Source organism: Ornithorhynchus anatinus, chromosome 16, assembly GCF_004115215.2.
Source record: "Ornithorhynchus anatinus isolate Pmale09 chromosome 16, mOrnAna1.pri.v4, whole genome shotgun sequence".
NCBI classification, from domain to species: domain Eukaryota; kingdom Metazoa; phylum Chordata; class Mammalia; order Monotremata; family Ornithorhynchidae; genus Ornithorhynchus; species Ornithorhynchus anatinus.
Window position 1 is genome coordinate 2,187,061 of NC_041743.1, and position 27,849 is coordinate 2,214,909.

At 59.9% G+C, this 27,849-nt stretch overlaps 1 protein-coding gene across 1 annotated transcript; it reads left to right on the plus strand.

The window, feature by feature from the left end:
* Window positions 1–226: 226 nt before the first annotated feature.
* Window positions 227–26,982, plus strand: ATP1A1 (ATPase Na+/K+ transporting subunit alpha 1). The gene is made up of 23 exons (XM_029081399.2): window positions 227–374; window positions 16,245–16,349; window positions 16,625–16,684; window positions 16,808–17,011; window positions 17,826–17,939; window positions 18,312–18,446; window positions 18,540–18,657; window positions 19,024–19,292; window positions 19,427–19,625; window positions 19,728–19,837; window positions 20,068–20,202; window positions 20,818–21,010; window positions 21,471–21,646; window positions 22,007–22,142; window positions 22,383–22,534; window positions 23,700–23,868; window positions 24,461–24,615; window positions 24,856–24,979; window positions 25,069–25,214; window positions 25,309–25,439; window positions 26,160–26,261; window positions 26,624–26,715; window positions 26,841–26,982. The coding sequence occupies exons 1-23, from the start codon at window positions 363–365 to the stop codon at window positions 26,867–26,869; spliced, it is 3,066 nt and encodes a 1,021-aa protein (XP_028937232.1). The 5' UTR covers window positions 227–362; the 3' UTR covers window positions 26,870–26,982.
* Window positions 26,983–27,849: the final 867 nt, after the last annotated feature.

Below are 27,849 nucleotides of genomic sequence, written 5' to 3' on the forward strand. Positions count from 1 at the left end.
CCGGCGGGGGGGCGGGGCCTCGGGCCGGCCAATGGGGAGGCGGTCGGTGGGCGGGGCTTCGCCCGAGTGTGCGTGTGTGTGTGTGTGAGTGTGCCGGGGGGGAGGGGGGAGCCGGGGGTGGGCGTGTCCCCGGGCGTGTTGCCCGGCAACGGTGACGTCAGCGCGCGGGCGGGCCCGGGGCGGGTCCGGGGGCGCAGGTTGCATATTTTAGGGAGCGAGGGCGGCGGCGCGGGCTCCAGCCGCCGCACGGCACCGCAGCACAGCGCACCGCGCAGCGCACCGCGCCGGCCACGTGTCCCCGCTGTAGCCCGGGAGGGAGGAGGGGGAATCCCGTGTCCACGCTTCCGCCCCGCAACAAGACGATGGGCAAGGGGGTGAGTCCGCGCCCGCTCGGGGAGGGGACCGCGCTGCACCACGCTGCACCGCGCTGCAACCCGCTGCAACCCGCTGCACCGGGCCCAGGGGCTTCGAGCTGCTCGGGACCCGCGCTGCAGCGGGGAGGGGGGCAGGTCCTTCGCAGGGGGGGCTGCGCTGCGGGGGGGGGGTCCGCACTGCGGTAGACGGGGGGAGGAGGTCCGGGGGGGAGGGGCACTGCGGCATGCAGCGGGAAAGAGGAAGGGGGTGACCGGCGGGGGGGGGGGGGCCGGGCCGAAAGGAATCCGGGGGGCGGGGCGTGCAGGGGAGGGGGCTCGGTGTCTCCCTCCCCCCCCCCTTGCGGGTCCTCGGAGCGTAGTGAGCGCCTAGGGGAGGGGGGGGGACTGCGCTAGAAAGGGGGGCGGGAGGGAGACTGCGGTAGTGGGGGGGGAGGGGGCTGAGCCTTCACATCTCCCCTCCCCCCCTTTCCTGCCCCGGGGCACCCGGACGCAATTAGCTGAGCGCCCCTTGGCCGACCGCTAGGCCCTGCCCTGCCCCGCCCCGGGGGGGGGAGGAGGAGGAGGAGGAGGGGGGCAGCAGCAGGAGGAGGAGGAAGGGGTGCTGGTGCCAGGCCTCTGCCGAGCCCTCTGCCCGCAGCCTTGTCCCTGCGGGCTCTGAGAGTGTGTGTGTGTGTGTGTGTGTGTGTGTGTGTGTGTGTGTGTGTCCCCTGCCCCAGGCCCAGGAGGATGGGGGGGGTTGGGGGGTGGATGGGGGGGTGAGGAGGGTGGCAGGAGGAGGAGGAGGTTGCCAGGCCTCTGCCGAGCCCTCTGCCCGCAGCCTTGTCCCTGCGGGCTCTGAGTGTGGGTGTGGGTGGGTGGGTGTGTGGGTGTGTCCCCTGCCCCAGGCCCAGGAGGATGGGGGGGGGGTTGAGGGGGGTTGGGGGGGTGGATGGGGGGGTGAGGAGGGTGGCAGGAGGAGGAGGAGGTTGCCAGGCCTCTGCCAAGCCCTCTGCCCGCAGCCTTGTCCCTGCGGGCTCTGAGTGTGCGTGTGTGTCTGTGTGTGTGTTTCCTGCCCCCCTACCCTGCCCTGCCCCCGGCCCGGGAAGAGGAGGAGGAAGAAGTAGTGTGTGGGGCCCGCCCCCGCTCCACCGGGGCATCTCCCCGGCGGGGTCACTAGAAACTGTCATCTCTTTCATGGGGGGGGGGGAGGGGGGCGAGGAGAGACACGATGTGGCCTCGAAATCCGTCTCTAGCATGGGGATGGATGGCCTCGAAACGGTTCTCTCTTCCATGGGGATCGGTGGCCTTGAAACTCTTCTTTTCCGTGGTGATGGGTGGCCTGGAAACGCCTATTCCGTGGGGATGGGCGGCCTGGAAACGCCTATTCCGTGGGGATGGGCGGCCTGGAAACTCCTAATCCGTGGGGACGGGTGGCCTGGAAACTCTATTTCATGGGATGGGTGGCCTGGAAACAGCTCTTCGGTGGAGACGGGTGGCCTGGAAACAGCTCCTCCGTGGGGACGGGTGGCCTCGAAACTCATTTCTTTCCCAAGGCGGGACAGGCGGCCTCCAAACTGTCGTTTCTCTTCCATGGGGGACGGGGAGGGGGGGGCTTCGAAACCGACATCCCCTAATCCCCCCGTGGGGAAGGTGAGCCACGGCGCCTTAGCGGATGCTCCCTGCCGCCCCATCCCACGTCGAAATTGTCATCCAGCTGTGCTCCAGACGGCTGTGTGCTGCGCCAGGCGCGCAGGGTGTGCACATGGGCCCTCCTCTGTGTGTGTGTGTGTGTGTGTGTGTACACAGGCACATTTGAGGTGACAGACCCACCGTCTCACACCCATCATATAAATAAGGCTGCCCAGTCAACAGCCCCTGATTTGTTGGCTCCCTGTCCCTCCCTTTTTTTTTATTTGCTATTTCTTATAAGCGCTTACTATGTGCCAGCCACTGTTCTGAGCTACCTTGCGTAGATGCCAGCTCAGCGGGTTGGACGCGATCCCCGTCCCTAGTGAGGCCCGAAATCTCAATCCCCCTTTTACAGACGAGAGGACTGAGGCCCAGTGAAGTGACCCGCCCGAGGTCACGCAGCCGACGGAGCGGGGATTAGAACCCGGGTCCTTCCCCCCCCGCCGTTTATCCTCTATAAAGTGGAGTCTAATCCGGGGCCCAGCTCTCAAACTAGCTGCTTTTTGGGGGGAAATCAGGTCGACCAGCGAGCTTGGGGTGGAGCGGAGGAAATAGAGAACAGTGCTTGGCACATAGTATGCCACCATCGTTGTTATTTGTTGAGCGCCCGCTGGGTGTCCTAGCCGGGACGCCCGCTTGCGGGTGTTTCTTTGTGACCGGGAGCCCTTGGCCCCGGTTTGGGTTTTTTTAAAATTTATTGTTTTAATTTTCCTTTTTGGAGCCAGGCCGCCCCGGGGGCCGCCGTGGGAGATGGGTCGAACGGCCACCCCGAGACGCGTCCGTCGGTGGCGGGGGACGGAATCCGTGGGAAGAAAAGCATTTAGCATTTAATACGGGGTTGCGATGTGCAGCGTCGAGCGGCGCGAAATGCCCGCCGGTTAGTGTTTTCTAAGCAACTATCGATTTGATAGTCCACACGGACGCATTTCTCCGGCCTAGCTCTCTGGGAGTTTTTGCCCTCCTGGGAGATTTTTTTTTCCAAACCGTCTTTGGACTGGGAGATCATTGCGGTGGACCAGAACCCCCAGGCTAACATTTTCCCCGTCCTTTAATCTCTTTCCATCCCATTCTGCCCCTTTCTCCGCGTCCCCCTCCCTTTTTCACCTCAGTTCAGGTGATGTTCCTGGGAACGCATCATGTGCCCATAAAAGTTCGCCCTCTGAATCTTTCATGAGGAGCTGCCGCCAACCGGTTTCTTCCAGAGGGTTTAATGCCTGGAGCTCCGAAAGCCTCCCTCCTCCCCAGATAACTTCGAAACTGGAATTCAATTGCAATTTTCCGACGGTTTCTCTTGGCAACCCAGTCATTCAATTAAGGATGGACAAAGTCCCCCCCCCCCCCCCCCCGCCTCCCCCTTCCTCCCGGGCCACTGCCCCCTTCCATAATTAACCAGGGATAAGTTGTAAACGTGTAACTCTCCCATAAATTTTCCTTTTTTTGGCTTTCCGCTCTTAAGGAGGTTGGGAGAGGGCCTTTGGGTTTGGGGGGGGGCGTCATTCTTTGGTTTTTTAAACCACTCGGATTTTACCCAGCGCTTTGTGAATGGGTTTGAATATTAACTCGTTGCAAGGAAACCCAGCTCCCTGAAGAATGACCTTTTTTTGGAGGGGGGGGGAAAGTTCCAGGTGCCAGGTTGTGCAAGCCAACGAAGGGGAGGGGCGCGTCACCCCCAGGACGGTGCTTTTTTTTTTTATCAGTTTGACCTTTTGGAGCGTCCTCCGGAGCGGGCTTAGTCCCAAAGCTGCTCTCAAACGCTCCCGGAACTTTAGACTTGAAAATAAGAGTTGTTGGGCACGAGTGGGAGCGTTTAGCTTCGGTGCCCTGGGCGCTCCCGGCTCCTCCTCGGAAAAGGAACGAGTTCCGTGCCGGAGGACGGCGGTGGACGGGAAAGGGGGGCGGCGGTGCCAATCCTACCCACCCGTGCCCGCTCAAAAGCCGGGTCGGGGCCCCCGAGCTATCTTTTGGGTGCCTCTACGGAAGGGGGGGGACCACCCTCGTTCCCCACCCGGTAATTCTTTTTCTTCTTTTAATGGTCAGCGCTCACTTTGTGCCAGGCATTGAGGCAGATACCAGCTAATGGGCTGGACACAGTCCCTGTCCCACAGGGGCTCCCGGTCTTAGTTCCCCTCTTACGGATGAGGGAACAGTGCTTGGCGCGTAGTAAGCGCTTAACACATACCATTAACTGAAGCCCAGAGAAGTGCTTTGCCCAAAGTCACACCGCAGATAAGTGGCAGGGCCGGGATTAGAACTCGGGTCCTTTTTATGGCGTTAAGGGCTTCATTCAATAGTATTTATTGAGCGCTTCCTATGTGCAGAGCACTGTACTACGCGCTTGGAGTGGACAGTTCGGCAACAGAGAGAGACAGTCCCTGCCCACTGATGGGCTCCCATGTGCCAAGCGCTGTACTAAGCGCTGGGGTAGGTACAAGCTAATCCAGTTGGATGCAGTAATAATAATGTTGGTATTTTGTTAAGCGCTTACTCTGTGCAGAGCACTGTTCTAAACGCTGGGGTAAACACGGGGGAATCAGGTTGTCCCACGTGGGGCTCACCGTCTTCATCCCCATTTTACAGATGAGGGAACTGAGGCACAGAGAAGTGAAGTGACTCGCCCACAGTCACACGGCCGACAAGTGGCAGAGCTGGGATTCGAACTCCTGAGCCCTGACTCCAAAGCCCGTGCTCTTTCCACTGCGCCACGCTGTCCCTGTCCCACACCGACTTCTAAATCCCCTTTTTACAGGCGAGGCAACTCAGAGAGGTGAAGTGACTCGCCCAAGTGCAGGCAGCAGACAGGTGGCAGAGCCGGGAATTAGAACCCGGGTCTTCGGCATCCCGGGCCCTCTGCTCTACCCACTGGGCCACGTTGCTTCTTTCGGTCGGGTCACCCGGCAGACGGGAACCCAAGCCTTCCACTCTTGAAATAAACCCACGCCTTCGTGAAATGATCTCAACAGAGGATGTTGGATTTAATAATAATAATGATGATGGCATTTGTTAAGCACTTGCTATGTGCCAAGCTCTGTTCTAAGCGCTGGGGGGATGCAAGGTGATCAGATTGTCCCACACGGGGCTCCCAGTCTTCATCCCCATTTGACAGAGGAGGTCACTGAGGCACAGAGAAGTGAAGTGACTTGCCCAAAGCCACCCAGCCGACAAGTGGCGGAGCCCAGGAGTAAAAATATGAGCCCCCGCAGAAGGCAACGTGCCACAGTCGGCACTTGATAAACTCCTGGGGTGTTTGCCACCCACCAGGTCCTGACATGCTTAATGGGCGCGGGCAGGCGTGAAACGGAGACCCAGAGAGGTTAAGTGACCTGTCCAAGGTCAAACAGCTTGTGCAGCCTTTCATTCGGGGTGTACCCATCTGCCTGTCTCTCCTGTTGGATTTTCCAGCGCTTAGCACAGTGCCAGGCCCAAAGCGCTTCACAAATGCCATCCTCCTTTTAAGCTCCCCGAGGGCAGGAATCGTTTCTCTTACCTCAGTGGGATTCTCCCCAGTGAGCTGCACACGAGTCCTCAATATGAATAATAATCATCCTAATTTGTGGTGCGTTAAGCGCTTACTAGGCGCCGGGCGCTGTAGTAAGCGCTGGGGTGGATGCACACAAATCGGGGTGGACCCAGGCCCCTCTTCCCTGGGAGGCTTCCAGCCTCAATCCCCATTTTAAGGCTGAGATAACCGAGGCCCAGTGAAGTGACTTGCCCAAAGGCACACAGCAGACAGGTGGCGGAGCCGGGATTTGAACCCAGGACCTTCCGACTCCCAGGCCCCGCGTTCTATCCACTAGGCCACGGATTTTAGACTGTGAGCCCGTTGTTGGGCGGGGATTGTCTCATCTGTTGCCGAATTGTACATTCCAAGCGCTTAGCGGAGTGCTCCGCACACAGTCAGCGCTCAGTAAATATGATTGGAGGAATTTGAGAAAGCGATTCCCAGTATTAATCCTATCTATTGAGCGCTTAGCGCGTGCAGAGCACTGTACCGCGCACTCGAAAGATTAAATAGTTAATAGGATGATCCCTGCCCTCAAGGAGGGAGCGTGCGGACTAAAGATATTGTACTCTCCCAAGGGCGTAGTACAATGCTCCTGGTTCAGTAGGTGCTCAATAAATCCGGTTAATGATAGTATCTGTTAAGCGCTTACTATGTGCCAAGCACTGTTCTAAGCGCTGGAGTAGATCCAAAGTAATCAGGTGGGGCTCGCGGTTTGAATCCCCACTTTTTCAGATGAGGTCACTGAGGCCCAGAGAAGTGAAGTGACTTGCCCCACGTCACACAGCTCAGTGGCGGAGCGGGATTAGAACCCGAGACCTCCGACTCCCAAGCCCGGGCTCTTCCCGCGCTGCTTCTCGTAATGGAGGCCTGGGAAATCCCATCAGTCAGGGAAGCCAGTTGGGGGTAGAAGGAAAAGTTGGTCTGGTTTTTTTTCCCTGTTGCCTTTCCCCTGGGAAAGGGGCGGAGAGAAAGGCATTCGTTTGGATATGGGTGAATCTTCCCTTTTCCAAAGGCCTGAAGTCAGGAATCCTGAATCCCGGAGGTTTTCCCCATCCCTGGCATTTGTGGTCAGCGGTCCCAGCCCCCCTCCCCCCCGGGTCCGCCCCTCCTGGCTGGGTTGGCCCAAGGCCCGCCCTCCATCCCTTCCTCCTTCCCTCCCTTCATCCCTGTCTTTGACGCAGCGTCGCACTGGTGCACGGCCAATTGTCCCGGACGGCGCAGTGCTCTGTGGGGCTCGGTGTGCCTGTCTTTCTTCAGTTGTATTTATTGAGCGCTTACTGCGTGCCGAGCACTGGACCGAGCGCTTGGAGTGTACAGTTCGGCAGCAGACAGTCCCGGCCCCACAACGGGCTCACGGTCTAAAAGGGGGAGACGACGACCAAACAACTCTCTCTGGGCCTGTGTCTCTCTTCGGTATTTGTTAATCGCCTACTTTGTGCCAGGCACCGTACTAAACCCCCGGGTTGCCTCCAAGCAAATCGGTTGGCCCAAATCCCTCTCCCATACGGTGCTCACGGTCGCAGTTCCCATTTTGCAGCTGAGACCACCGAGGCCCAGTGAAGTGAATTGCCCAAGGTCCCACGGCGGCCGGGTGGCGCAGCTGGGATTCGAACCCAGGCCCTTGCGACCCCCAGGCCCGGGCCCCACCCAGTCGGGCCGTGCGGTACACAGCCACGCATGATTACTTGTATCTCCCCCAGCGCTTAGAACAGTTAAGCACATAGTAAGCGCTTAACAAATACCAACATTATTATTATTATTGTTTGCCGGAGGCCCACTCTCCATCCCTGCTGGTGACGCAGCATTGCACTGGCGCAGACTTGCGCTCGTATCTGTTGAGCGCTTACTGGGTGCAGGGCACCGTACTGCAGCGTGGCTCAGTGGAAAGAGCCCGGGCTTGGGAGTCGGAGGTCATGGGTTCGAATCCCGGCTCCGCCACTCGTCAGCCGTGTGACAGTGGGCAAGTCACTTCACTTCCCTGGGCCTCAGTGACCTCACCTGTGAAATGGAGATGAAGATGGTGAGCCCCACGTGGGACAACCTGATGACCCTGGATCTCCCCCAGCGCTTAGAACGGTGCTCGGCACAGAGTAAGCGCTTAACAAACGCCAACGTTATTATTATTACTGAGCGCTTAGCCATGTGTGGGTGGTTGGGTGGGTGGATGGGTGGGTTTTTTCTGCGGTCCCCACCTCCACTCCACCACCAACCAGTCCCGAGGGGAGGGAAAGGAAAGGGAGGGTGGGGGCGAGCTGCAAGCTCGGCTGCTCCCCGGAGGAGGCAGCGTGGGGGGGCCCACGGCTCGGCCGCACGTGACCCGCCCAGTCCTTCCCTTCCCCGCCGCAAGGGGGCGGAGGCGGCGCGCTCGACCACGTGACCCGAGCAGCCCCACCCGAGGGGGCGGGGCCGGCCTTTTTCAGGACCACGTGACCCGCCAGTCCCGCCCATGGGGGGGCGTGGCTAGCGGGCCACGTGACCCGCATGGCTTGGTCCTCCCCTTATGGGGCGGAGCCGGGGTCACGTGGTCTCGCCCTCAGGGGCTCGGGTCACGTGGCCCGGCGCACGCGCGCTCCCCCCCCCCCGCGTTGTAGGAGGGGCGCGTTGTAGGAGCAGCAGTGCGGCCTAGTGGTAGCACCCGGGCCTGGGAGTCACAATAATGTTAATAATCATAAGGATGACGGAGCTTTTAAGCGCTTGCTATGTGCCAAACACTGTTCTAAACGCTGGGGTAGAAGCAAGGTCATCAGGTGGGCCCACCTGGAGCCCCCCAGTCTTCATCCCCATTTTAGAGATGAGGTCGTCGAGGACCGGAGCATAATAATAACGATGATGGTGTTCGTTAAGCTCTTACTAGGTGCCAACACTGTTCTAAGCACCGGGATACTATGTGCCAGGCACCGTTCTAAGCGCCGAGGTGATAATAGTGTTGGTATTTGTTAAGCGTTTACTATGTGCAGAGCACTGTTCTAAGCGCTGGGGTCCTATGTGCCAGGCACTGTCCTAAACGCTGGGGTGATGATGATAATGTTGGTATTTAAGCGCTTACTACGTGCAGAGCACTGTTCTAAGCGCTGGAGGAGATACAGGGTCATCAGGTCGTCGTCCGTAGGGCTCACAGTCTTCATCCCCATTTTCCAGATGAGGTCACTGAGGCCCAGAGGAGTGAAGTGACTTGCCCACAGTCACACAGCTGACAAGTGGCAGAGCCGGGGTCATCGGGTGGTCCCCCGAGGGGCTCCCAGGCTTCATCCCCATTTTACAGATGAGGTCACCGAGGTCCAGAGAATGATAATAATGATGGTATTTGTTAAGCGCTTACTATGTGCCAACACTGTTAATAATAATAATAATAATAATGTTGGTATTTGTTAAGCACTTACTATGTGCAGAGCACTGTTCTAAGCGCTGGGGTAGACACAGGGGAATCAGGTTGTCCCACGTGGGGCTCACAGTCTGAATCCCCATTTTACAGATGAGGTAACTGAGGCACGAAGAAGTGAAGTGACTCGCCCACGGTCATACAGCTGACAAGTGGCCGAGCTGGGATTCGAACTCATGACCTCTGACTGCAACGCCCATGCTCTTTCCATTGAGCCACGCTGCTTTTCTAAGCGCTGGGGGACATCCCAAGTAATCAGGTTGTCCCACGTGGGGCTCACAGTTTGAATCCCCATTTTCCAGACCGGGGAACTGAGGCACAGAAAAGTGAAGTGACTTGCCCAAAGTCACACAGCTGATAAGTGGCGAAGCTAGAATTAGAACCCACAACCTCTGACTCTTGCCCGGGCTCTTGCCACTAAGCCACGCTGCTCGACCTGGCTTCTAATCCTACCTCCGCCATTAGTCTGCTGGGTGATCTCGGGCAAGTCACTTTCTTCTCCGGGCCTCGGTTGCCTCAGCCGTAAAATGGGGATTCTTCTTCTTCTTATTAATAAATTGTGGTATTTAAGTGCTTGCTAGGTGCCAGTCGCTGTACTAAGCGCTGGGATGGATACGAGCAAATGGGGTTGGACACAGTGCCTGTCCCACGTGGGGCTCGCCGCCTCAATCCCCATGTGACAGATGAGCAGCGTGGCTCAGTGGCAAGAGCCCGGGCTTGGGAGTCGGAGGTCGTGGGTTCTGATCCCGGCTCCTCCGCTTGTCAGCTGTGTGACCTTGGGCAGGTCACTTAACTTCTCTGTGCCTCAGTTCCCTCATCTGTAAAATGGGGATGAAATCTGTGAGCCCTACGCGGGACAAACTGATTGCCTTGTATCTGCGCCAGCGCTTAGAACAGTGCTTGGCACATAGCGCTTAACAAATACCAACTCTATTATTATTATGAGGGAACTGAGGCCCAGAGAAGTGACTCGCCCGAGGTCACAGAGCAGACAAGTGGCGGAGCCGGAATTGGAACCCAGGACCTTCCGACTCCAGGCCGGGGCTCTTATCCACTCCGCCGCTTCGCCGACTGTGGGACGGGGACCGGGTCCAACCCGATTAGCTTTTCCCTACCTCAGCGCTTAGCGTAGTGCTCGGCCCGTAGGAAGCGCTTACTAAATGCCACGATTATTACCGTCTCAGTCGTATTTTTGGAGCGCTGGCAGAGCCGCTTGGGAAAGTACAATATAACAATCAACAGACAACATTCCCTGCCCACATTCCCCGCTTCCTTATTGACTCAGAAATCCCAGCCCTTTGCCTTCCCGCCCTAAGGTACTTTGACCTTTCCCTCCAATCGTTGACCTTCAGAATCTTTGATCTTTAGGGTCCAAAGAGATGAGTGGTATTTACTAGCTGATCTCTGCCCCCGAGGAGTTTGCAATCTTAAATGCTTATGTCATTTACCGGGAGTTAAAGGGCTCCATTAAATACGATTTAAATGATTATAATTCGAGGCCTCATCTGTGAACTTCAGCCCGGGACCTTTGATGACCTTGACGTTTGCCGGACCCCCACGGATTTATTCCCATTAAAGTCCGTCTCCCCCCCCCCACCCCCAGACCCGTAAGCTTGTTACGGCCGGAAACGTCGCCGCTCATTCTGGGGGCTCGTCCCCTCCCAAGCGCTTAGTCCAGTTCCCTGCACATAGTAAGCGCTCGAAGGTGATTTGTTGATTTTCGTCGCCGCTCAATCCGGGGGCTCGTCCTCTCCCAAGCGCTTAGTCCAGTTCCCTGCACATAGTAAGCGCTCGAAGATGATCTGTTGATTTTTTTCTCTTACAAGGGAGAGCGCTGACTGGGTGCGGGGCACTGTATTAAGCGCTTGGGAGAGGACAATACAACGATAAGCGGACACATTCCGTGCCCGCAGTGAACTCCTCAGTCCCTCATCTGTAAAATGGGTATTAAGACCGTGAGCCCCATGTGGGACAGGGACCGCGTCCTACCCGACGACCTTCTATCTACCCCAGCGTTTACGATGGTGCCTGGCGCATAGTAAGCGCTTAACTTGCTATCTTATAGAGAAGGAGCAGGGCCTAGTAGCAAGAGCCCGGGCTTGGGAGTCAGGTCATGGGTTCTAATCCCGGCCCCGCCGCTTGTCTGCCGAGGGACTTGGGCAAGTTCATTCATTCGGTCGTATTTATTGGGCACTTAGGTGTGCAGCGCACTGTACTAAGCACTTGGAAAGTACAATTTGGCCAGAAATAGAGAATCCCTACCCACGGGATGGAACTCGATTCTGTGCCTCGGTTCCCTCATCTGTAAAATGGGGATTGAGGCCGTGAGCCCCGTGTGGGACAACCTGATTACCTTGTATGTACCCCAGCGCTTAGGACGGTGCTTGGCATATAGTAAGCGCTCGACAACTACCGGGAAAGAAAAAGGCGGGGATGGGATGGGATTCCAGGTCTGGCAGTGCTCTTTCCACTAGGCCACCCTGCTCCTTTCCTCCCTCTTCCCTCCCACCCCTTCCTTCACCCCTTTTCACCCCTTAAAACCTTGTAAGGAAAGTGGTCAGGGGAGAACCCATCCCACCTCAAGCCGCCTCCACCTCCAGGCATGTGGTAGAAAAATAATGAGGGCGGTGATAATTATTCGTATTATGCCTTGTATTCGAGCGCTTTGATTTTCCCCAAATGCCCTTCCCTCAATTATCTCTCTTTATCCTCCCCACATCCCCGCAAGGGAAGGAGAGGCAGCTATTAATAACCCCCTTTGACAGGCGAGAAGACTGAGACCCAGAGAGGGCGAGGGACTTCGGTCAGGAATCTTGAGAGAAGGAGCCCGGCCTAGGCCCGGGAGTCGGGAGGACCTGGGTTCTAATCCCGGCTGTGCCGCTCGTCTGCTGTGTGACCTTGGGGAGGTCGCTTCACTTCTCTGGGCCTCGGTTCCCTCATCTGGAGAATGGGGGTGAAGAGCGTGAGCCCCGGGTGGGACGGGGACCGTGTCCAACCTCATGACCTTGTATCCACCCCAGCGCTCAGAGCAGTGTTTGGTGCAGAGTAAGTTCCCTCGTCTGTAAAATGGGGTTTAAGACCGCGAGCCTCACGTGGGGCAACCTGGTTACCTTGTATCTGCCCCAGCGCTTAGAACAGTGCTGGGCACAGAGTAAGCGCCTAACAAGTGCCGTCACTATTATGATTATTAGCGTGATTATTATTACCGCCTGCGGCTTGACCTTGGGCAAGTCACTTCTTCTGGGCCTCGGTTACCTCATCCGTAAAACGGGGCTGAAGACTGAGCCGCCCCACTTCTAGACAGCGAGCCCCTCGTGGGCGGGGATTGTCTCCATTTGTTGCCGAACTGCCCATTCCGAGGGCTTAGTCCAGTGCTCTGCACGCAGGACGCGCTCAGTAAACACGAGTGAATGAATGAATGAATGCCCAACGTATCTAATATGTACCCCAGCGCTTAGTACAGAGCCTGGCACAAACGGTAGCAAGAGCCTGGGCTTGGGAGTCGGGTTGTGGGTTCAAATCCCGGCCCTGCCACTTAGCTGTGTGACTTTAACTTCTGTGCCTCAGTTCCCTCGTCTGTAAAATGGGGATGAAGTCCGGGAACCCCACGCGGGACAACCTGATGACCTTGTATCTCCCCCAGCGCTTAGAACGGTGCTGGGCGCAGAGTAAGCGCTTAACAAATGCCGTCCTTTTTTTTTTTTTTTTTCCTTTAACAAACACCACTTAAAAAACCCAAACAGCACAACGGTTGCCAGGTGTGGTTTTTAATGAAGTTAAAATTCTAACTGGCTGCCTTGTGGGCTTTTACCCTCCCTGGAGAACTGACATTCGGATCCCGGGCCCCCGTGGGAACGAGGCGGAGAAGAGAGGCGCGTAATAGCTGCCATTTACAGATTCTGTACATTCAGTCCTCGCCCCACCCTCTCTCGCCCAGCACGGCGTGTCGTTTTTCCTCTTACCCTACGTGGAACTCATTTCACGGAGTGGCACCCCTCGGGAGGGGGAATTTCGTCTTCTGGGCTCCCCGAGGGAGGGGAGGCTCTGCAGAATAGTGCTCTCCCAGGGCGTTAATTAGTCCAGTGCTCTGGACGGGGACCCGTCCGCTTCCCGAGGGCAGGGAGTTTGGCTCCGAGCTCTCGCACGCTCCCAGGTACCCACCGTGAGCTTCCCGAGGGCAGGGATCTCTGCCGCTTGTCTGCTGGGCGACCCTGGGCGAGGCGCTTGACTTCTCTGTGCCTTTACCGCGTCGGAAAGATGGGGACCGAGCGTCAGCCTCATGTGGGACGGGGACTGCGTCTGGCCTGACAACCCCAGCGCTTCGAACAGTGCTTGGCACGTAGTGAGTGCTCAACAAATAAATAATGTTGGTATTTGTTAAGCGCTTACTCTGTGCAGAGCACCGTTCTGAGCGCTGGGGGAGATACAGGGTCATCGGGTTGTCCCACGTGGGGCTCCCAGTCTTCGTCCCCATTTTACGGATGAGGGAACTGAGGCACAGAGCGGTGAAGTGACTTGCCCAAAGTGTCACAGCTGGCAAGCGGCTGAGCCGGGATTTGAACCCATGACCTCTGACTCCCCAGCCCGGGCTCTTTCCACTGAGCCACGCTGCTTCTGTAATGTGAAGAGCGCTCCACTAAGCCCTTGAGAGAGTACCGTGCAACAGAATTGGCCGACGCGTTCCCTGCCCGTAACGAGCTTACAGTCTAGAGGGGGAGAAGGGCATTGATTTGAAATATTACTGTTTCTAATTCTGATTAAGAATAGTAATATTGCTAGTACATATTTACTGACTCTGTTGCCCTCGCCCAAGTGCTCTTACACAGCGCTCCACCGAGTAAGTGCTCAAAATATTAGCCATTGATCGAGGCTCGTGAAAGAACCGAGGAAATGACAATTTCTCCCCTCACCCTAATTTAGAGAAACAGCGTGGCCTAGTGAACAGAGAGCCCAGACCTGGAAGTCAGAAGGACCTGGGTTCTAATCCTGACTCCGCCCCATGTCTGCTGGGTGACTTTGGGCAAGTCCCTTAACTTCCCTGTGCCTCAGTTCCCTCATCTGTAAAATGGAGATTAAGACTGTGAGCCCCATGGGGGAACAACCTGATCACCTTGTATTCCCCTCCCCCCGGCGCTTAGAACGGTGCTTGGCACATAGTAAGCGCTGAACAAATGCCATCGTTATTATTATTACTATAAAATGGGAATAAAGACTGGAAGCCCATCATTGGGCGGGGATTGTCTCTATCTGTTGCCGGATTCTACATTCCAAGCGTTTAGTACAGTGCTGTGCACATAGGAAGCGCTCAATAAATACTCTTGAATGAATGAATGCAGTTAAGACTCTAGAGCCCATGTTAGACGTGGACTTTGTCCAACATGACGGGGTCGTATCTACCTCAGTGCTTACTACAGTTCCCTGTCATATAGTAAGCGCTCAATAAATACTATTGAATGAATAAAGTTAAGACTCTGAAGCTCACGGGAGACGTGGACTTTGTCCAACGCGACGAGGTCGTATCTGCCTCACTGCGTAGTACAGTTCCCTGTCGCATAGTAAGCGCTCAGTAAATACCACTGAGTGAATGAATGAAGACTCTGAAGCCCACGTGAGACGTGGACTTTGTCCAACGCGACGAGGTCGCGTCTACCTCAATGCTTAGTACGGATCCATGTCACATGGTGAACAGATACCTTGGGGAAAAAAAAGTACCTCAGACCTGATTCTCTGGGTCAGGAAAATGGCCTCTCTCTTTTATTAATAATAATAATGTTGGTATTTAAGCGCTTACTACGTGCAGAGCACTGTTCTAAGCACTGGGGGAGATACAGGGTCATCAGGTTGTCTCATGTGAGGCTCACAGTCTTCATCCCCGTTCGAAAGCTGAGGGAACTGAAGCACAGAGACGTGAAGTGACTTGCCCACCGTCACCCAGCTGACAAGTGGCGGAGCCGGGATTCGAACCCCTGACCTCTGACTCCCAAGCCCGGGCCCTTGCCGCTGAGCCACGCTGGGGAGAGGGGCTGAGAGGGGCACCCAGAGAGAGAGAGAGAGCGGGTCCTCCCCGGCCCCTTACCCTCCATCCCCCCCAATGGCGACGTCTTTTTCTGACCCACTTCAAAGCGGGCCTCCTCCTCACTCCTAAAAATAGCCGCGCCTGAGGCGGAAGAATGCGAAGAATGATGTGCCCGTCGGGGCCGCGCCGCGGCGGCGGCCATCTCCCCTCACCTGGGGGCCGGGGGCCTCACAGACCCTCCCCCAAAAAGGGTTGTGCCGGTCGGGGGACGGAGGGAGACCCTGGGCCGGGCAATCAAGGGGACAGGGCGGAGCCGGCACTCAGTGGTATTTACCGATCGCCGCCTCCGTGCAGAGCATGGGGACAAGAAGAAGGGTGGTTGTCCCCTCCCGAGCGCTTAGTACAGTGGTCTGCCCACAGTAAGTGCTCAATAAATAGAGACGCAGCGGGGCTCAGTGGAAAGAGCCCGGGCCTGGGAGTCGGAGGTCATGAGTTCTAATCCCGGCTCTGCCACTTGTCAGCTGGGTGACTTTGGGCGAGTCACTTCACTTCTCTGAACCTCAGTGACCTCATCTGGAAAATGGGCATGAAGATTGCGAGCCCCACGTGGGACAACTTGATCACCTTGTATCCCCCCCAAGCGCTTAGAACAGTGCTTTGCACGTAGTAAGCGCTTAACACATACCAATTTTTTTTTTTTAATAAATGATTGAGGAGAGTCACGTTCCCTTCCCACGATGGCGAGAGGCAGCGTGGCCCAGTGGGGAGAACCCGGGCCCGGGAGTCGGAAGGACCTGGGTTCTCATCCCGGCTCTGCCGCTTGTCGGCTGTGCGACCGTGGGGCGCTCACTTCCCTTCTCTGGGCCTCAGTTTCCTCCTCTGGAAAACGGGGATGAGACTGGGAGCCCCACGTGGGGTCAGGGACTGCGTCCCTCGCGATTTGCTTGTATCCACCGCAACGCTTAGTGCAATGCTTGGCGCTTAACTAACTCCGTAATTATTATTATTATCGTCTTGTATCTACCCCAGTGCTTAGTGCAATGACTGGCATGTAGTAAGCGCTTACCAAATACCTATATATTTTTTTTTTTTTAAAGCATACAGTCTAGAGGGGAAGTGAAGTTGGAAGCTGGTGGGGGGGGTGGGACCCGCTGGGACCCAGTGGGTCTTCCCTCTGGAGGAGCCCACCGTGAGTTGGGGGGCTCCCAGGGCTTAGGTGGTCACAGGGGTTCAGTGTCCCACGGGTGACCCCGGGGACCTGGGGGTCCAATGAGCGGCGCTAACGGGTCCTATGTCCCGCCCCAGGTTGGACGCGATAAATATGAGCCGGCGGCCGTCTCCGAGCATGGGGACAAGAAGAAGGGGAAGAAGGAGAAGGATATGGACGAGCTGAAGAAGGAGGTGTCCATGGTGAGTAGGGTGGAGGGTCCCGGAGGGTCCCGGAGGGTCGGGGCGGGGGGGTCCCTGCGCCACCCCCCCCCATTCCCACTTCTCTGCTGGGTGCCCTTGGGCAAGTCGTTTGCCTGCTCTGGGCCTCAGTTCCCTCACCTGTCAAATGGGGACCGAGTCCGGGGGCCCCACGTGGACCGGGGACCGGGATCCGGCCCCGTTTGCCTGGCTCAGTCCGGTGCCCGGCCCCAGGTGAGCGCTTAACAAATCCCGTCGTCGTTCTCCTTATTCCTCAGGACGATCACAAACTCAGCCTGGACGAGCTTCACCGCAAATACGGAACCGACTTGAGCCGGGTAAGCGGCCTCCCGGGATTCGCGGCCGACCGGCGGGGAGGGGCGCCCGGGACGGGAGGGGCCGGCCTGGGGGGACCCCCGGGTCGGCGGTCACCACCAGCAGCCCCCCTCTTCTTCGGCCAGGGCCTCACCACCAGCCGGGCTGCGGAGATCTTGGCGCGGGACGGTCCCAACGCCCTGACGCCTCCACCCACTACCCCGGAGTGGATCAAGTTTTGCCGCCAGCTGTTCGGAGGGTTCTCCATGCTGCTCTGGATCGGCGCCGTCCTCTGCTTCCTGGCCTACGGGATCCAGGCGGCCACCGAGGAGGAGCCGCAGAACGATAACGTGAGCCCTGGCGACTTTTGGGGAGGGGGCGGGGACCGTGGGCGGTCTCTGCCGGGCCACCTGATAATAGCCATGGTATTTAAGCGCTTACTGTGTACCAGCCGCTGTACTGAGCGCCGGAGAAGATAGTGTCATCAGGTTGGACACCGGCCCCGTGCCACGTGACTATGATGATGGTCGCATTTAGGCACTTACTGTGTGCCAGGCACTCTACTGAGCGCTGGGGTAGATGCGAGGTCGTCAGGTTGGACACACTCCGTGTCCCACGATGATAATAGTGATGGTATTTAAGTGCTCACTATGTGCCAAGCACTGTACTAAGTGCCGGGGTAGATACAAGGTCATCAGGTTGGACACACAATCCTTGTCTCACAGTAATAATAATGGTATTTAAGTGTCTCCTGTGGGCCGGGCAATGTACTAGGCGCTGGGGTAGATAAGAGGTCAACAAGGTGGACACGGTCCCTGTCCCACGTGGGGCTCCGTCTCCATCCCCATTTTCCAACTGAAGGAACTTAGGCCCGGAGAAGTGAAGCGACTCACCCAAGGTCACACAGCAGACACGTGGCAGAGCCGCGATTAGAACCCACGACCTTCCGACTCCCGGACCGCCGGCCCTCGGTTTCCTCCGGGGTGGAAATGGAGGGCTGGAATCCCTCGAGCGGTAGCGGGACGGGGTGGGAGGCGGGTGGCCGAGGCCGACGTCCCCGGACCCCGGCCGGCCGCCCTGCCCCCCTCGCCCGTCGCTCGCCTCTCCTCGGGCCTCCCCGGGCCTTCGACTGACCTCTCCCCTCCCGCCTTCTCTCTGCACCAGTTGTACCTTGGAGTCGTGCTGTCGGCTGTGGTGATCATCACCGGCTGCTTCTCCTATTATCAAGAGGCCAAGAGTTCGAAGATCATGGAATCCTTCAAAAACATGGTGCCGCAGGTATCTGATCCCGCCCCCCTCCTCCCGCGTGGCCCGTTGGCACACCCGGGCGGGGCGGGGTCCCCGGGAGATGGAGTTCCCGGACCTCGGGTTGTCCGGTACGGCCCCCGGGCGTGAGGACGGCTCGGTGCCGACCCTCCCCGCTGCTGCAGCCGTCCCGCTCCAGGGAAGGCGCCCCGACCCCTTCTGCCCGGTTGAAGCTCAGTGTGGGCAGGGAACGCGTCTCTTTATCGTATCGTCCTCTCCCGAGCGCTCCGTACAGTGCCCCGGCACGCTTTAAGCGCTCGATCGTACGATCGAACGAGTGAACGGGCCCCGGGGCACGGCCCGACCGCTGACTCTTCCCCGTTTCCTCCCCCCTCCCGACCGAAGCAAGCCCTGGTGATCCGCAACGGCGAGAAGTTGAGCATCAACGCGGAGGAGGTGGTGGTGGGGGACCTCGTGGAGGTGAAGGGCGGTGACCGCATCCCGGCCGACCTCCGCATCATCTCCGCCAACGGCTGCAAGGTGGGCGGGCGGGCCGGGGTTCGGGCGGGGGCCCGGGGACCCCGGCGGACGGTCGGCCCCTGACCGCGCCCTCTCCGGGCCGCTCCCTGACAGGTGGACAACTCCTCCCTCACCGGCGAGTCGGAGCCCCAGACCCGCTCGCCCGATTTCACCAACGAGAACCCGCTGGAGACCAGAAACATCGCCTTCTTCTCCACCAACTGCGTCGAAGGTGAGACCCTGCCCGGCGGGGCTGATGATTCCTAATCGTCGTGCTGTTATATTCTTCTTAAAAAGGGTGCGTGTTGACTGCGTGCCAGTCGCCGTCGCCCCCTCTAGACTCTAAGCTCGTCATGGGCGGGGAATGTCACCGTTTATCGTTGCGTTGGACTTTCCCAAGCGCTCAAAAGAATGCTGTGCACACAGTAAGCGCTCAAGAGAAACGACCGAATGAAGGAATTTCTGAAGGTCCTCCCCTCGCCAGCCTGCGGTCTTTGCTCTAGGCCGTGTTGCTTCTCAGAGGGGTGAGGGAGAGGGGTGCGCGCGTGCGTGAGATGAATCCCGAAGACGTTCACGCGTTCTTGGTGCGCGCGCGCAGGAACGGCCCGCGGCATCGTCGTGTACACCGGGGACCGGACGGTGATGGGTCGGATCGCCACGCTGGCGTCGGGGCTGGAGGGCGGGCAGACGCCCATCGCCGCCGAGATCGAGCACTTCATCCACCTCATCACCGGGGTGGCCGTCTTCTTGGGCGTGTCCTTCTTCGTCCTCTCCCTCATCCTCGAGTACACCTGGCTGGAGGCCGTCATCTTCCTCATCGGCATCATCGTGGCCAACGTGCCCGAGGGGTTGCTGGCCACCGTCACGGTGAGCCGGGGGGGGGGGGGTGGCCTTGGGGGCGGGAGGGCCGGGCCGGGAACGGGGAGGGGTCTCCTCGTCCCCGCGGCGCCCTCCCCGCGTGTCGTCGGGCTTGACTCGGTCGTCCCCCGTCCCTGGCACAGGTGTGCCTGACGCTGACGGCCAAGCGCATGGCCCGCAAGAACTGCCTGGTGAAGAACCTGGAGGCGGTGGAGACGCTGGGCTCCACGTCCACCATCTGCTCCGACAAGACCGGCACCCTCACCCAGAACCGCATGACCGTCGCCCACATGTGGTTCGACAACCAGATCCACGAGGCGGACACCACCGAGAACCAGAGCGGTGCGGGCGGGGGGCGCCCGGCCCCGGGGGAGGGGGTCGGCCCGACGCCCCCGTCGGAGCCCGGACTCAAGCTCTTCTTGGTTTTTTTTCCCGCCCCCTCAGGGGTCTCCTTTGACAAGAGTTCCGTCACGTGGCAAGCCCTGTCCAGAATCGCCGGCCTCTGCAACCGGGCGGTGTTCCAGGCCAACCAGGATAACATTCCCATCCTCAAGGTGGGCCCACCCCCAGATCGGTGCTCTCCCCCTCCGCCACCGTGGTGGCGGTCCCCCTTCGGGAAGGAGGTGGCTCGGTGCCCGATGTCAAGTCTTTCCGGGGGCGGGGGGTGGCCACCGGAGACTCGTCCCGTCGTCCTCTCCCAAGAGCTTCGTCCAACGCTCCGCGCGCCCGGCGAGCGCTCGCTAAATCCCACGGAGCGATTGACCGACCGCCCCTCCCTCCCCAGAGGGCAGTGGCCGGCGACGCGTCCGAATCCGCCCTCCTCAAGTGCATCGAGCTGTGTTGCGGCTCCGTCAAGGAGATGCGTGAGCGATACACCAAGGTCGGAGAGATCCCCTTCAACTCCACCAACAAGTACCAGGTAGGAGGGGCTCCGGACGGCGCGTCTCAAAGCCCCCAATCCCCTCGCCCCCTCCTACCTCACCCCGCTCCTCTCCGACTTCAACCCAGCCCGCACGCTGCGCTTCTCTGATGCCAGCCCTCTCACTGGGTCTCCGTCTCGTCCGGCTCGCCGCCGACCCCTCGCTCCCGTCCTCCCTCCGGCCCGGAACGCCCTCCCTCCTCAAACCCCACGGGCCATTCCCCTCCTCCTCTTCGAAGCCTTACTGAAGGCCCACCTCTTCCCGGAGGCCTTCCCTGACTGCCCCCTCCTTTCCTCTTCTCCCGCTCCCTTCTGCGTCGCCCCGTCTCGCTCCCTTTCTTCATCCCCCCTTCCCAGCCCCGCGCCACCATTTATTTATAAGGACATCTCTCTCCCCTAGTCGGTAATCTCACCGTGGGCAGGGAATGTGTTCTGTCGGGCTCTCCCAACCGCTTAGTGCAGTGCTCCGCACGCAGCGGGCGCTCGGTCAGTACGCTGAAGTGAGGACGAATGAATTCCCGTGAGGGTCCCCCCCCGCCCGGCTGGGGAAGCGAGGGGGTGGGCGTGGTGGGCCTCGGTCCGGCCGCTGAAGTCCGTCCGTCCCTCCGCCCTCAGCTGTCGATCCACAAGAACCCGAACCAGTCGGAGCCCCGCCACTTGCTGGTGATGAAGGGAGCCCCCGAACGCATCCTCGACCGCTGCAGCTCCATCCTGCTGCACGGCAAGGAACAGGCCCTGGACGAGGAGATGAAGGAGGCCTTCCAGAACGCCTACATGGAGCTGGGGGGCCTGGGCGAGCGCGTCCTTGGTGAGTCCCGTCCCCCCCGAGCGAGCTTCCGCCTGGCCAGGTCTGGCGGCGACCCGTTGTCCGGGTGGTGAGAGCGAGGGCCGGGTGAGCGCCACAGCCGGGCGGAGATCTGGGGGAGATGCAGGGATTCCGGGCTGGTCTTTGCTCTGGGTTCTAATCCCGGCGCCTGCTGCGATCGCCTGGGAGAGTCACTTCACTTCTCCGTGCCTCAGTTCCCTCATCTGTAAAATAGGGATTAAAACTGTGAGCCCCATGTGGGACAGGGACCGGGTCCAACCTGATGAACTCGTCTCCGCCCCGGCGCTTAGAAGAGTGCTTGGCACAGAGTAAGTGCTTGAAAAGCAACGTAATCGTCATCCCCATTATTATCATCTGGGTGCCCTTGACACCGGAACGGTGTGGTGGGAGGCTGGGGGCGGAGGAGTGGGGCTGAGCTTCCCCGCCGCGTGTGTACCCTCAGGTTTCTGCCACCTCTTCCTGCCCGACGACCAGTTCCCCGACGGCTTCCAGTTCGACACGGACGAGGTGAACTTCCCCGTGGACAACCTGTGTTTCGTGGGGCTCATCTCCATGATCGACCCGCCCAGGGCTGCCGTTCCCGACGCCGTCGGCAAGTGCCGGAGCGCCGGCATCAAGGTGAGGTCCGGGAAAGGATCCGGGGGGAGGGGAGAGGCGGGGAGGTCCGGGGGTCGGCGCTGGGTCAGTGGGGAGAATTGGGTGTGGGATGGTCCGGGCTGGGTCACTGGGGGAGGGTCGGGGATGGAAAGAGGGAATGTCGGGAATGTTTGATCCGGGCTGGGCCACTCGGGGACCGTCGGGGGTGAAGAGGGGAGGACGAGGGTGTCGGATGACCCACGCTGGGTCACCGGGGAGGGCGAGGACTGTCAGAGGTGGGCCCATCCCGTCGCCAGGAGCGTTTTGGCTTCGTAACTCGATCCCGGGCACAGCCCGTCCGTCCCCCGTGGTGAACCAGTGGGTATCTGCTCCCCGTGGCAGGTGATCATGGTGACCGGTGACCATCCCATCACGGCCAAGGCCATCGCCAAGGGCGTGGGCATCATCTCCGAGGGCAACGAGACGGTGGAGGACATCGCCGCCCGCCTCAACATCCCCGTCAGCCAGGTCAACCCCAGGTCGGTCGGCCCCTCCGTTCATCGGTGGCATTGTTTGTTTGAGCACCCGCTGGGTGCAGACTACTGTACTGAACGCTCGGGCCAGGACAGCACTGGTGGTGGACACCAACCCTCCTCACCAGGAGCCGGCAGAGTACGGCGGGGAGCAGACTTTAAAAAGAATGACGGCCCTCGGGCGGGCTCCGTTGGCTCCTGGAGGCCAGGGGTGCTGACCTGTGCCCTCCGCCCCCCCCCCCCCCGAGACGCTAAGGCGTGCGTGGTGCACGGCACCGACCTGAAGGACATGACCTCCGAGCAGCTGGACGACATCCTCAAGTACCACACGGAGATCGTCTTTGCCCGGACCTCCCCGCAGCAGAAGCTGATCATCGTGGAGGGCTGCCAGAGACAGGTGATGGGGCTGAACCTCCAGACACCCTCACGGTGCTATAATGTACTCTCCCAAGCGCTTAATACAGTGCTCTGCACACGGCGAGCACTCAATAAATACGATCGTCTGACGGTGCCCTGCGGGACGCCCTGCGTGCCAAGCCCTGGGGACGATACGAGATAATCAAGGTGGACACAGCCCCCCTGTCCCACTCGCAGCTCCCAGGCTGAGGGGGGAGTGAGTCGATTGTATTTACTGAGCGCTTACCGGGTGCGGAGCAGTGTGCTAAATGCCCGCTGGGAGAGTACAGTATAACAGGCACGTTCCCTGCCCGCAACGAGCTGGCGGTCTAGAGGGGGAGACCGACATTAATATAAAGTAGACAAATGAGGGATGTGGACATAGGCGGGGCTGGGGGGGAGATGAAGAAAGGGAGCGAGTCCGGGCGACGCAGAAGGGAGTGGGAGGAGAGGAGAGGGCGCAGTCAGGGAAGGCCTCTGGGAGGAGGTGGGCCTTCGATAAGGTTTTGAAGGCGGGGAGGGTCGCCGTCCGGAGGAAGGGCGTTCCGGGCCAGAGGACGTGGGCGAGAGATCGGGGACAAAATAGATGAGATGGAGGCCCGGTGAGAAGGTTGGCATTAGAGGAGCGAAGCGTGGGGGCCGGGTTAGTGCTCTGCACACGGTAAGCGCTCAGTAAATACGATCGAATGAATGCGTTGGGGTACGAGAGCAGCGAGGGGATGGGCGGCTTTAAGGGCGAACAGGGCTGTTCTACCCATTTGATGGAAGAGGGGACTGGGCTGCCATGAGTTCCGTGCTCGGAACCGAGTGAGAATTAGAAGGGGGTCATCCAGTCAGTGGTAGTTATTACTTTACGCTAAGCACTGTACTAAGCGCTGGGGCGAGTACGCTACAATAAACAGACCCCCGCCCACAAAGAGGGTCTCAGGACCTCGAGAAGGAGAGGGCCGGGGCCTCGGGACAACAGACCTGAGCGTAGTCATCCTCTCGGTGGTATTCACCGAGCACCTATTGTGTGCTAAGCACTGCACTAAGCATTTGAGAGTGCAGGAGACCTGGCGCGGAGACGGTGGCGGGGCTCAGCTTCGAGCTCCTCCGCCCAGACCCCCAAGTCGCGGGGGAGGTCGGGCGCGACCCCCGACGCTGACCCGCCGTTCTTTCGTCAGGGAGCCATCGTGGCCGTGACGGGCGACGGGGTGAACGACTCTCCGGCTCTGAAGAAGGCGGACATCGGGGTGGCCATGGGCATCTCCGGCTCGGACGTGTCCAAGCAGGCGGCCGACATGATCCTTCTAGACGACAACTTCGCCTCCATCGTGACCGGCGTCGAGGAAGGTGAGAGGCGCCCACCCCCCTTTTAAGCTCTCACTTCGCCCCCCTCTGAGAAAAAGCCCGGGCCTGGGAGTCGGAGGTCGTGGGTTCTAATCGCGGCTCTGCCCCTCGTCAGCTGGGTGACTTCGGGCAAGTCGCTTGGCTTCTCTGGGCCTCAGTGGCCTCGTCTGTCAAATGGGGATGAAGACTGTGAGCCCCACTTGGGCCAACCTGACTACCTTGTGTCTCCCCCAGCGCTCAGAACGGTGCTTGGCACACAGTAAGCGCTTAACAAATGCCATCATTATTATTATTATCCCCTTGGCCCTGGAGGGAGAGATGGGGGCGCTCATAATAGAATCAGGTGGGACCCCCGTCCCACGAGGGGCTCGCGGTCTAACAGCCTCAACCCCCCACTGTCCAAATGAGGAAACTGAGGCCCAGAGAAGGTGAGCGACCCGCCCGCGGTCACACATCGGGCAGGTCCCAGGCCCCGGGCTGCTTCCGCTAGGCCGTACCGCTCCTCTGTGGCACCCAGCCTCCCCCGTCTCGGAGACTCAGGTAGATCTCCCGCGCTCCGGGCTTAGGAGGATCCTTCCTCCCTGTCTGGCCCCAGGTCGCCTGATCTTCGATAACTTGAAGAAATCCATCGCCTACACCCTGACCAGTAATATTCCCGAGATCACCCCCTTCCTGATCTTCATCATCGCCAACATCCCCCTGCCGCTGGGCACCGTCACCATCCTCTGCATCGACTTGGGTACCGACATGGTCAGTCTGGTGGCCCCTGGGTTGGCGCAGCCCACTGAGGGAGTTTCCCGCTTTTTCCTCTGACAGTTCTGTGTCTCCCCCCGCGACCGGGCTCTTCCCGTTCCCAGATCTCCCTCGGAGCCGCCGGCCATCCCGTCCGTCTCCCCGCCGAGGGAGGGTGGGAGGGGCCGCCCCGGGGGCGTGGGGGAGTCCCACCCAGCTCCTCAGCCCCCGCCTCTCTCTTCCCCCACCCCCGGCCAGGTCCCCGCCATCTCCCTGGCTTACGAGCAGGCCGAGAGCGACATCATGAAGAGGCAGCCCAGGAACCCCAAGACGGACAAGCTGGTCAACGAGCGGTTGATCAGCATGGCCTACGGGCAGATCGGTGAGCGGCCCCCGGGTGGTACCGCGGGGCGGGGGGGGTCGGCCGCGGGCCCCGCCGACCGCCTTCTTCCCCCGGCCCCTCCGCTCCAGGTATGATCCAGGCCCTGGGAGGCTTCTTCACCTACTTCGTGATCCTGGCGGAGAACGGCTTTCTCCCCTCGGGGCTGCTGGGCATCCGCATGGACTGGGACGACCGCTGGGTCAACGACGTGGAGGACAGCTACGGCCAGCAGTGGGTGCGTCCCCGGGGCGGTGGCGGGTGAAGGCCGGCGGGAGGCGGGGGGGGGGGATCCCGGCCCGGGCCCGATCCTCCCCCGTCCCTCCCTGCAGACGTACGAGCAGCGGAAGATCGTGGAGTTCACCTGCCACACGGCCTTCTTCGTCAGCATCGTGGTGGTCCAGTGGGCGGATCTGGTCATCTGCAAAACCCGTAGGAATTCCGTCTTCCAGCAGGGGATGAAGTAGGTGCCGGCCGGGGGTCCCGACACCCGGGGCTTGGCTGGGGTGGGGGGAGCTGGGGGCGGGGTGGGGTTCGGGAGCCCACCGTGAATGACGCTTGCCGACTCCAACTCCCGGATGCCGACTCGCGGATTTCAGGACCGCGGGGTCATTCGCCAGGAGGCAGGCAGCTGAGGACCAATTGCTCTGTCAACCCTGTCTCTCTTCTCTCTCCCATCCACCCTGTCTCTCTCCCATAACTCTGTCTATCCTCTCTCCCATCATCTCCTCTCCTGTCTCTCTCCCATCAACCCTGTCTCTCCTCTCCTGTCTCTCTCCCATCAATCCTGTCTCTCTCCCATCAATCCTGTCTCTCTCCCATCAATCCTGTCTCTCTCCCATCAATCCTGTCTCTCTCCCATCAATCCTGTCTCTCCCTCTGTCTGTCTCCCATCAACCCTGTCTCTCCCGTCTCTCTCCCATCAACCCTGTCTCTCCCGTCTCTCTCCCATCAACCCTGTCTCTCCCGTCTCTCTCCCAACAACCCTGTCTCTCCCGTCTCTCTCCCAACAACCCTGTCTCTCCCTCTCTCTCCCGTCTCTCTCCCAACAACCCTATCTCTCCCTCTGTCTCTCCCGTCATCCCTGTCTCTCCTCCTGCCTCTGTCCCACCATCCCTGTCTCTTTTTCTCCTTTCCTGTCAATGCTGTTTCTCCTCTCTCCCCCAACCCCGACCTTCCTCAGGAACAAGATCCTGATTTTCGGCCTCTTTGAGGAGACAGCCCTGGCCGCCTTCCTGTCCTACTGCCCCGGCATGGGCGTGGCTCTGAGAATGTACCCCCTCAAGTAAGCGCGGGCTGCAGCAGGTGGGCTCCGGGGCGGACCGGGGCCCGGAACGGTCAGCGTGGGGCGTCCGGTGGTTAGGACTAGCTGAGAGACCGAGGCAGGGGACTCCCGGAGTTGGGGTTTGGGGATGAGGGGGACTCGTGAATAGGTCATCGGCCGCTCAGGTGTGGCTCTCCCCGCCTCCGGTTCTCCTCAGTCGCCTCTCCTCTGCCCCTCGGGACGGGGGTGACAGGGATTCTCGGGCCGATGGGGGCCAGGCCGAAAAAGAGACGAACCGGGCCCGGGTTCGGTCTGGGTCTTGGGAGTCCCGGCCTGCTCTTCACTCTTCTCTTTCCCACCGTCCCCGTCCCCCCCCCCGGCAGGCCGACGTGGTGGTTCTGTGCCTTCCCGTACTCCCTCCTCATCTTCGTGTACGACGAAGTCCGGAAGCTGATCATCCGCCGCAGCCCCGGAGGTGAGCTCCGCCCCTCTCCCCTGACCCCTCGAGGGTCCCCCCCCCGTCCGAAACCCTCCGGGGTCCCCTGGGGCGGCGGGTGGGAGGCTCCCCTCGGACGCTCACCGCCGTCTCTGTCCCCGTAGGCTGGGTGGAGAAGGAAACATATTACTAGAGGCTCGACGCCGCCCACCGCGAAGCAAGTTCCCATTCCCTGCATCATCCACAACCACCACCAACCACCACCACCCCCTTTGTGTCCTTCAGAACGCAGAATCCCGGGGGGCAGAGGGGAGGGACCGTTGAGCATGTGGGGGATGGCGGGGTGGGGGTGGGGGCCCAGAATGAAGCATGAAAGGGGGCGGGGAGGGAGGGACGTGGGGGGGGGGACAGCTGCCTGGCACCAATCGAAGGGAATGATAAAGGAGAGGTTTTTACGTGCCTTTTTGTTTTTGTAAAAAAGAGAAAATAACGGAAAGACTGAAAGAATACATTTTATATCTGGATTTTTACAAATAAAGACGGATGTTAACTGAGGCGGTTGTCTCGCGGGTGTTGGATTTCACTCCGAGTCGGTGGTGTTTAGCGGGGGGGGGGGGGGGGGGGGGGGTCCGGGCCGGAGGTGTGGGTTTGGGAATCGTCGGGGGCGGTCGAAGCCGTGGGAGGGAACGAGTTCCCCGAGGGAGCGGGCGTAGATGGAGAAAGGGAGGGGACCGAAAACTGAATCTTGGGGACCCCCCCCCCACACACACAGTTGGGGTTGGGGGTGGCGGGAGGAGAAGCCGGCGAAAGAGACCGAGCCTCCGGAGAGATAAGAGGAGAACGAGGAGAGGATGGCGTCAGGGAAGTCAAGGTTAGATAATGTTCCCAGGAGGGGTGGGGGGAGGGAGAGACCCTGTTGCAGTTGATGTTCTTGTATTTCTCCCTGGAGGTGAGGCCCTGGACTTGTCATCACTTGCCTGTTGCCATGCCAACCGGGCTGGCTGGCCCCGGGAGGACGGGCCCCAGAGAGCCGGCTGCGCCATCCCGGAGTCCTGTGCGCCGGCGGTGGGGGGGGGGGGGGGGGGGGGGAGGGCGGGACCCAGCCCTCTCTCTGGCCCTCCGTCTGCGGGCCTGTCTGGCTGAGGCACCGTGGAGGTGGAAGCAAATGACAAT

What these genes read in the sequence shown, in the direction of transcription:
- ATP1A1 (XM_029081399.2), top strand. An exon ending in TCAAAAACATGGTGCCGCAG is followed by an intron (nt 17,940 to 18,311) that starts GTATCTGATCCC and finishes TCCCGACCGAAG; the next exon opens with CAAGCCCTGGTGATCCGCAA. An exon ending in CTCCACCAACTGCGTCGAAG is followed by an intron (nt 18,658 to 19,023) that starts GTGAGACCCTGC and finishes GCGCGCGCGCAG; the next exon opens with GAACGGCCCGCGGCATCGTC.